This window comes from Geospiza fortis, unplaced genomic scaffold, assembly GCF_000277835.1.
Source record: "Geospiza fortis unplaced genomic scaffold, GeoFor_1.0 scaffold40, whole genome shotgun sequence".
NCBI lineage: Eukaryota > Metazoa > Chordata > Aves > Passeriformes > Thraupidae > Geospiza > Geospiza fortis.
This window is the reverse complement of record NW_005054297.1, coordinates 2,112,179-2,122,470: the sequence shown is the minus strand read 5'-3', so window position 1 is coordinate 2,122,470 and position 10,292 is coordinate 2,112,179. Positions and strand designations below refer to the sequence as shown.

General features: G+C 39.6%; 1 protein-coding gene across 10 annotated transcripts in view; it reads left to right on the top strand.

The window, feature by feature from the left end:
• LDB2 (LIM domain binding 2) overlaps nucleotides 1–10,292 on the top strand; it is a 212,725-nt gene that overhangs the window by 199,949 nt on the left and 2,484 nt on the right. For 3 of the 10 annotated variants that reach the window (XM_031066276.1, XM_005415425.2, XM_031066294.1), the window contains 2 exons: nucleotides 1,197–1,320; nucleotides 2,415–2,566. In XM_031066276.1, coding sequence (XP_030922136.1) covers nucleotides 1,197–1,320; nucleotides 2,415–2,566 — 276 coding nt within the window. Of the gene's footprint in view, nucleotides 1–1,196; nucleotides 1,321–2,414; nucleotides 2,567–8,696; nucleotides 8,840–10,292 lie in introns of all 10 variants that reach the window. The other 7 variants (XM_005415426.2, XM_031066301.1, XM_031066284.1 and 4 more) reach the window with 6 other exon arrangements.

The window sequence follows — 10,292 nt, the reverse complement described above, 5'->3', positions numbered from 1 at the left end:
TTCCTTCAGCAAAACTTCCTAAAATTAAGTAAATAATTCAATACAAGACTTGGCTTAAGTTACTCCTTTCTTCAGTGGCCATTCCAACTTCCAATAGTTTGATCAACTTGTTGCCCTACTTCTGTTGGTAAAAAAAGCCAAACCTGCCCCTGCTTCTAAATGCAGTTCTGCTTTGAAAAGTGACTAAAAATGGCATGCAGGCTCCATGCTTATTCTGTGCCAGCTACTTTCTTATCATATGTGCTCAGTTTGCAAGTAAGGAACCATCTCCTCCAGTGTGCCAGCCCTGCAAATTTCAGGTAGCACCTGTAGGTCAGCCTGGAGTTTTTCTCCTCGTTTAGGATGCCTAAAAACCAATCTCTGGCAAACAAGAGTAACCTGAGTAAACCTGAGTCGCAGGTGTGCAATTTTGTAGCCTTCTATGGCTCTGAGTGAGGTTTAAATGACTGGAAATGATTCAGTGGGTATAAACAGAAGAGAGTAGAAAGCAGCATAGTGCTCTTTCTGCTGGATCTGCTGTGCGAACAGGAGTAGAAAGCAGTGAACAATATTTAATTATTAAGTGAACAGGTAAAATACATATAAAATTATATTTTAAAAAATATGTTTGAAATTCCATATTTTCAGAAATCTCTATCCTATATATTCAGCATTCAAGCAGACAAGAAAAATAAAGTACTTTTTTTCTCATATGGGTCATTCATATGATAAGAAGAGAGTGTATAGTCCTCATGTAACAAAAAAAGCCCAAAATTACCTGGATTATTTTCCATGCAATATCAAAATAAAAGATCATTTATAAGTTCTCATTGTGTTGTGCAGCAGGTCAGAAGAACTCATTTTGCTGTATGTGAATGCTAATCCACTATGGGCATTTTATTATTTATTAATCTTTGCAGCTTTGGCAATGAAGCATGAACATTTTCTACTCTTCTGAAATCTCTGTAGCCTGGAAGACTAGAGCTGAAGTTTATCTGATATATCCATAAATTACCTAGGATAATAAATAGCAAGAAGTTTTCCTAATTCAGAGTTTTTATTTTGCAATCCAAGTGCAGATTAAACTGAACTTTATAAGGCATGCTCCATTAGTAAGAGTAAAAAAAAATCAAAAAATACAATTTCCAGCTATGTAAATACTGATCAATGGAGGCTTTGCTTGGATGAAATTGTTCTTTTCTGTCTTTTTCCTCTAGTTGTGTGTTATACTGGAGCCAATGCAGGAACTGATGTCAAGACATAAAACTTACAATCTAAGTCCTCGAGACTGCTTGAAGACTTGCTTATTTCAAAAATGGCAGAGAATGGTGGCCCCACCAGGTATGTTTCACTTCCAAAATTCTACTTATTTTATAGTAAAATTAATAGAGAAGCAATGGGAAAGCTTATTTATAAATGAAAGTAATAAAAATTAACAATGTTCCCAAAGCAAGCCTGAAAATTATTCTGATATTTTATGATTTCTGTCTGGCACAACTGATTTATAGATGCGCACACTGAGATGGCTTCACTACGACTAGGATATAATTTAGTACAAAAATATGTGTAGATGGAATGCAAAATGCCTACTGGCTCCATTAGAATTCATTGTTTGTGTAATCCTGCTTCCTGCTGTGACTCTGAAATTACAGCTACAATTCATAATTAATTATCTTTGAGACTCATATTGAGTTACTTACAGGCCTAGACCTAATCTCATTCCTCTTACACTTCAGAATAATAATTCTCTCTTTTTTCAGATTATAAAGATTTTTATATCTTAGAGGGTTCACTTGGGTGCCCAGGCCAAATTTGGAGAAGAACAATTGTCCCTCTGTGCTTTGCCAGTTTAAGCAAAGCTGTGTGATTGTCCTGATTCGGTCTGAGGTTTACAGGCTTGCAGGGCAATGCCATTTGGCACATTTATGGGTTCTCCTGGGGGCAGCGGTTTTAAAGGTGAAGGCCACAGAGGATGTAGAAGGAGCTCAAAGGGTGGGTGCTTGCTTGTTGCTTGCTGCATGCATGGCAGCAGTAGGGTACAGTTTGAGGCTGTACCTTCCATCACAGTAGGACCTGCATTTTCATTTAGCACCGCTTCTTGCTGTGTGACCTTCAGCAAGTTCCACAGTCACTTTGACCATCATGATTTTTATCATGATACTCCCATCAGTAAAAGGCTTTTGAATACCTTTATTGACAATGCAGGGAAAATAAGATTTGTTAAACCATCAGAAAAAAATTGAAAGTAGATACCACTGGTTTGGGTCCAAATACTATTCTACAGTTTGTATGTTAAGTCTAACTCAACTGCTACTATTAAACTTAGCAATTCAAAAGTAATTTAAAAAGTATTTCAGCACCACTTCTTATGGATCATTTTCGTTCTTGCTTAACAGTATCTGCCATTTGCTTTCCTTCTTATCATTTTATTGCAGCAGAACCCACAAGACAACCAACAACCAAACGGAGGAAAAGGAAAAACTCTACCAGCAGCACTTCCAACAGCAGTGCTGGGAACAACGCAAATAGTACCAACAGCAAGAAAAAGTCAGCTGCTGCAAACCTGAGTCTATCAAGTCAGGTACCTGTAAGTCTCACTTTCCTTTTAGGCCCAAATCACTTATGGTGCTTTAATTCTTTCCATACATTGTAAAGAAGGTGCATTCTTGAGCCAAACTATCACATGCAAAAGGCAATCTTGCACAGTGTGCTGTGGAAGTGGGGAATTAGTGGAGAGGTGGGAAGAAGCTGTTCTGCAGTGCAGCTTTAATGCAGGACCCTCAAACAGAAGTGTCCTGAGGATCAGATGTGATTTTTTAAAGGCCTGGGCCAGTTCCCTTTTTTGTCAGGGGGAGTCCCTTCAGTAGTGATGGAACTCAGATTAGGCCCCGTGTTTTTAGACATAGCATGAGCCTTGCAGACTTCACCTGCCAGGTGCCAAGCCAGGATGTGTCCCAGTGGTGCAGCAGAGCTGTACCTGAGGAAGCTGCTGGTCTGTCTGTGTTAGTACCTTACCTCTAATTGGTGCCAGGTTCAGATGCTCTACAGGAACAAGTTATTATTTAACTTCTCTGCAGATTTTATCTCTTTGTCCAATCATTCCACTTGCAGAGGGTAGATCTCCTGGAATGTGGTACTCAGCTTATCCACCCTGCTAGCTGTAACTCTTGACATCCTAATTGTTCAAGGAGACGCCAAGTCATTTCCAGAGTAACAACTGTATCAACTCTTCAAAAATGTCACCTTTAATGCCTTAGTCACAATACAGGGGTATTCAGACCCCAAATTGTGACAAAGTGTGCCTTAGTCAATAAGGAGATAGCTTATGCATTTTAAATCTTGGGAAATTAATTTGATATTATAGGAACCATAAAGTCATATCCTGGGAATAACATGCAGGTATTTTTATTGGATTTCTGATCAGCAGATAGGAAGGGGTAGATGTCTCTGAAACCTGACAAAGAATATAGGCGTCTTGCTAGCACAAAGCAGACTCTTCCTAGGAAGCTTGAATATCCAGATTTTAAAAAGAGGAGTAGACTAACACCAGTGAAATGAAATGAAGATTTTTGTTTAGCAACTGATTTAGCAATCCACTAGTTTACAGTTTTGGGCTTCAGTACATTAAACTCATATTTCCTCCTTGTCATATTAAAATTGGCTCGCATCCCCAGAGTCAGATTCTTTCCCAAATATAGGCATCTCTGTGTTTTTCTGGCAGCACAAAGCAGTCAGAAGGCTGACTACCTGATCTCCTGGTGGCAGGCACCACTCTGCCCCACTGATGGTATCTGACAGGAAAACCTTTGGATCAATATTCAACCATATTTAAGAAAAAAACTGCAATGAAGTGCAAAACCAAGCAACCAGCTAGTTCCCTGCTGTCTCCAGCTTTAAAAGACAGTAGGCATTTTCTGTCAGCTACACCCTACTCAGAGTTCTGCAGGACCAGAATCTGACCCCCTGCCTCTCTTCAGCCTGCTCCTCCCTGGAGAGAGGACTTTTGTGGCATTCAGTGGTAGCTGTGTGTACTTGAATGTTTGAATGTGGTTGAGCCCTCTGATAGTTACCTGTCACTCCCACTGATATTGAAGGTGACTTCGGGTGCTGAAGGCTGCTCCTGACAGATGAAGCAGTCAAGGCTGCTCTTGTGATGGAGATGATAGTTGAGCATCTGAGACATATTGGGGAAGTTTATTATGGTGTAAGGGATGGATTTTTAGCCTTCTTTTACTTTCAGGATGTTGCAAACTCAGTAGTTTTCAATATTCTTTGCTTTCTGTACCAGAGTAGCAAAATGGTCCAAACTCTTGTATGGAGGATCAGGTTCCATTTTTAGGACACCGTTCCTTTCCATCTGCAAAGGGGAAAATGCTTAGCTGTTCAATTTGACATACTAACAGCTCTTCCCATCTTCCCCACAGCAAAGATAGCAAACCAGATGGAATTGATGGTTTGGCCACCCTGTAGAGTAGACAACTCAAAATAATTTTAGCAGGAGGATATTTTGGTGTAAAACTATTCAACGCTTTTCAGTTTAATAAATAGATGTTATCCCACGCTTCTTCAAAATTATGCATTCTTTGAAGTGGACCTTGTTGCCATTGCTTTCAGAAGATAGCTGCAGGTAGCAGCAACTTGCTTTCTCTTTCTTTCCCATAACTGTACCTTAAAGTGTATCATTTAGTAGTTAATGTTTGGTTTCCCTTACATGCAATAGAAGACAAGATATCCTTGAACACAATTTGGCAGTTTTCAATTCACTGAAATATTCATTTGGCTTTACAGCTTTCTGTGAATGGGACTTTCCTGCTCAGTAGAAAAAAAACCCACCCTACTGAAATCATTCACTTTCAGTGTTAAAAGCATTTCTCCTCTCTTTATTAGAGAAGAGGAAAGAAATCACTGCATCTTCTATCCAGATGACTCAAATAACCAGAGCTAGTTTCAGTTCCTTTTTTCTCATCCTCCTCTCTGGAGAATCACACAATGAGCTCATATCTATATCAACCTTGGATTAATATGAAGTCCTGTATTCCAACTTTCTCTTTTTCTCCAATGATTTCTTTCCTGCCAGCAAAGTCAGTCTCTCCATCATAATCACATCAAATTTCCTGTTTCTTTTGTGCTTCTGTGTTGTTTTAACTTTGATATTAAATTAGTCCTGATTAAACACTGTTTTCTTAGCCTCTATTCTGTGTGATGTTTCTTGGTTTAGGACATTAGTAATTATTCCATTTTGCTCCTACATTAATGCTGCATGCAGTCTGGCAAATATGTGAACTTACTTACTTACACCTCCTCCCCATTTCTCACTCACACCATTAACTTCTGTTTCTTTAATGAGGTCTTCATGCCTAGATGGGAAATGCCCCAGGTTCAGGATAGTGTCCAGATAACAGAAGCACCATCAGCTGTGGCAAATCTTGAAACCTCAGAGTTTTGTCATTTTCTCCACAGCCCCTTCCAGCTCTTCAGATAAATATATTGGGCAAACCTTGATTAATGAGGGAATGTTACTTGTCAAATAGACGTTCTTCTACTAGTAGAAGGAGAAGGTTGTGCCATATCCTGCATTATTTTCTGATCAGTTCTCCAGACAGGGACAGTGCAGACAATACAGAGCCAAGCTCAGAAGGTGAAATGATGTGATTGTGTTTCCATGCATGGGTCAGATTGGCACTGCATCCTGAAGTTGTTGAAGCCTAATCAATCAGTATAATTTGTACTCCTTGTGTTGCCTTAAATTTATTAGCATTTCCACAGTACTGACACATGTCTAATGACAATCCATAAAAGCATCTGAAGCGTCTCTGCTAGTGGGTGGGTATCTTCCCTTTCATCAGGAATTTGAAAATGTTCACTCTCAGTCCATCCTCTTATCTCTAATTATTGTTTATACTTTCTCAACTGTGGTAAATAAAATACAAATTTTTGTCCTTTTGACAGTCACTTGCACTCTATTGTACCCATTTTCACTTATGATGGTGGGATAAACAGTGATTCTGTGATTCTGTTCATTCTTCAGGATCCCTTCAGGACCTCTTGTCAACATGATTCTTCTGGCCCAAGTCCCTTGTTTAATACCTTTTCTATTACTACATATTTCCTACATATTTCCTACATTCTTAATACAAATGCAGTTAGCCAGTGTGCCACATGACTGCGCCACACAACTCATCCTTAGCTTGGCCCATTGATTGTCCAGTGATGCTTTTGACCCAAATCCTGTAGGTGCTGAGGTAACACAGTGTAGTGTGGTGGAAGTAGCTAAGTGCTACTAAAGTGCTAAAGTGCTAAAGTCAGCACAAATACAAAAACATTTTTCTCACCAGAAGTTTCCTGTTCTCAGGCTCTCCTGGGTGCAGGCTCAGTACTGCCAGTGCTCCCATAGGTGCATTGCCTGGTTTTAGTGCATAAAGGAAACAGACAGGACAGGGACACAGAAAGTCCTCTCAGCTGCCTTAGTCTCAGCAGATGCCAGTAACTTAAACTTGGATCTGTTCATATTCTCAATCACATCTGATCTTTGGAAGCTTATTGGGCAGAAAATTGAGTTACCAATGTCCTCTAGACAAAGAGCAAGGATGGCCAAGAGTCCTTCTGCAAGGTTCATAGAAAGCCTGCCTTTCTGATGTTGGTCTTCCTATCATTTTAAAGAAATTAGTTAAATAACTTGGATGTGTCATTGCCTTACCACTTACACAGTACTAATAATTTCCTCTAGTATTTGAAGCTAGCTGCAACATTTTCCCAAATCTTTGCTCAGTTTTCAAGCCTTCTCACTGACTAAAATCATATTACTTAGCATTTTTCATATTCTTCTGTTTCAAATAAAACTTTCCTGAAAGCCCAAACCCTTGTATTGTAGAGCAGTGATTTGTATACTGTGGTCTGTGGATTACAGTTATGAGCAATCAGAAGGGGTCCATACAGCTATTTTCACTTAAATATCACTCGCTGTTAAGTTTAATTTTAAAAGGGCATATTGATCCATTTTCATATTTTTGAAGCCTGATAGCAATCCACAACTCTTACAAACTCTAAGAACCATTGCTCTATGCTGCTCCCAGTCATCACCACAGAAATTAATAGATGGATTTTGCTTTCATTTACTAATGAAGATCCCATTGAGTGTAGTGCTGTAACCATAAACTCAGTGAAATATCATATGTTGGAAAGAATAAAGCATCACTACATGCCACTGAATAAACGAAACATTCTTTGTTACATCCAGAGTCTAAAGTAGAACCTCCTTGCACTCTTTAAGCAAGTTACATACCTCAATAATCTCTCTTTCACTTTGTAGCTCACTGTAAGCTCAGAAACCAAATCCATAAATAAACCTGCTAATGTGGAAGGGAGCAATGCAGTCTCTTATGTGTTTCAGGAACAGGGTAGGTTTAGGAGGTTTGTAATGGATGTTGTAGAACCAGAGCTACAGTTCCAGGGCCAGAGATTAGTGTCAGAAATTATCTCATGTCTCAAAACCATGCAAATCAGAGTCTAAGATTTAGTAGCAAAGAGATGAGAGAGTATAACTTTGTTTCCAGTTTTTGTGCTTTAGGAAAAACATTCCAAACAAGAACAGAATGTCAAGTTAACAGTGAGAATTATGATGAGATGTGAAAGATTTTTCTCTAGAAAGTGTTTACTCTGAAACCTAATTAAAAAGTCAGTTCTGTTTCTAAAGATCATTTCAATACCAGTCAGTCTGATGTTTTTCTCATGGAAGCAGTGACCATTATGGCTTTGGGCAGCAGTGGGGATCTCAGTCATTAATATTTTTTGTGCCAAGGAGCTAAAAAGTCAATTATTAAAATAATTACCACTAACACAATTGCATAAGAAGGAAAGCAGGAGGAAGAACATTTCTTCCTTTGACTTAGCACTTAGAGGTGTGCCAGCTGCTAAAACTAGTGCAACTTTCAGTCCCTGGAGGATGAGATGTGCTTGAATGATATCCTTGAGAGTGCCAGGCATTTTTAATTACCTTAGGCTTGTGAAGCACAGTTTGTCTACTTCTGGGGGCTGTGACAGCAGAGCTACAAACTGACCACTGTAACACACTGAGCGAGGCTACGCATTAACGGCAGCAAAGATGGAAGGCAAAGGGATGGGGAATTTTACATGGCCCAATGGATATTTTTAGCTCCAGACTTCACCAGGACATTGTTTAGACATAGGATGATCCCAAGTTAAAAAGTTTAGTCACTTAACTGGGCAGAGCAGAGCTAAATTGTGAGGCTTGGTATAAAAAAAAAAAAGATAAAACCTAGAAATGACCAGTCTGTTAAATAGAAGTGCTTGCATTTGAGTGTTGTGTGAAGTGATCTCTGTTTATATAGTTGATATGCATCAGTTTAAGTTTGGATGGCAACTAGGGTTATTACAGGATGAAAGGTATGATATACATGAAAGCTGCTTTTGTGGTTATATTATAAAATACTACATTTCTATCACATAATGTAAAACAACCACTGCTTTATTTACAGTGCTTCACTACAGCCATATTTTACTATCATGAGACATTCCTTGACCAAAAATGTTGTTTCTAATCACAGAGTAAATTAATAAGATTGAGTGACTACAGTCTAAATCTTTTTTAAACTAATTTAGTCAAATATGTGCTACCATAACTAGGCCATAGCAGTGTGTGCTGCCATGCAAGAGACTAGGGTTTAATTCTTGGATTCTGCTTCTCACTCCATGAGCAGGAGCTAGGAGCACTCCAGAGCTGCAGCCTCAACCCTGGGAGGGATGGAGCCTTGTGTCATTCAACAGCAGTGACCCCCACTGGCCAATTTAAGGAGAAGCATTGAGGGGCTCTAAAAGGAGTCACTTCCAGTCCTCCTCAGAGGTTGGTGGTCATTGCACGGGATCTAGTGAGTGGAGGTTCAATGGGGTGCACTTGGTGGGGTCTTCAGCTTTCAGTCTGAGGAGCAGAATCCTCTGGGGAGGAAAGAGCATGTGCGCTTCCTGAGACACTATTTTTGCCTGATATAACTGCAAGTGGCAAGATTGTCAAGAATTTTTTTTCAGATGTCCTGTAACGAATGCTGTGATATCTATCTTTTAAATAGAGTGAGGGAAAACTCCACTAACCTCAATATAATTGTAGTTCCATTCCCAGAGAGAGAGAGAGAGAGACTCAATAGTATAGAGGGAAATACAAGTGCAAACTGTTCTCTCAGTAGGAGTCATTATATGAAAGGAATAATATTTGAAATGAACCTGAGAAATCAGAGGTGGAAATACTCACAAGGTCATTGAACATCTCCCCACTGATGCACGAATGTTTCCTACCACAGATTGAGATTTTTTTCCCAGCCTAGTGTTAGGTGACCTGAGCAGTAAAACTAGCACTGTTCCCATGGGATGGTTAATCCTCAGCCTGCCATTATCAGGAACAGGAATATTGTCTTAGGAGTGGGGATTACACTTTTATTTACTTAATGCCATCTTAGTGCCCTAGTCTACATCTCCTCTATATTGGCCTAGAGTGATTGTCTTCCTTTCAGCACTTGCAGCTGTTGAGCACACATCCCCTCCCCATCATTTGGTGGCTGTAACTCATATTTAACTCTCTCACTGCCTCCCCAGCCAGCTGCTGCAGCCCCACAGTGACTTTGGACGTGCTTGTCTGAGTCCCATCCGAGGTGCTGACCTCTTGCTGGTCTGGCAACAGAGAGAGCTTCAGGCCTGTCCTTGAGAATGCCAAAGTCAAAGGAGCTGTTGCCACCTGGGTGTGTGATCCTGTGCTTCAGCCCCTGTGGTCCTTTTTGCCTGCCCTGTAACCCTGCACACTCACATCAGCTCGCTGTTCTCTGCCAGGTCTCTTTGGTCATTAATGCTCTCACAACGCAATGGGATCAGGTCTGGTCCAGCAGGGCACACTACACACTGCCTGTTGTTTAGAGGGATGGGATAAATTAGAATAAACTTTTGCTTATCAACACCTTTGTCTTTTAAACTTCTATGTCACAAAGCTGTGTGCGAGGTTTTTTTAACCAAATATTTTATGGATATATGGAGTAACAAAACAGACAAAGTGAAGAAGAAATAATGTAACAATTTTCATATACTCACAAGTTTTTTACATAGCACAGGCTGAAAATGTGATACAAATATTCTTTTGTAACATGCCAGCCTTTGCTGAGGGATATCAAGAAATAGTGTAATAATTTGTACTGTTTTGTGGTGAAGGAAGTAGATATCTGATTAAAAATAAACCTTATTAAATGCAAACATTTGTCTTCTGTTTGCTATTAACATTCATAAGGAAGAACAGATCCTTTAAAAAATGAATCCAT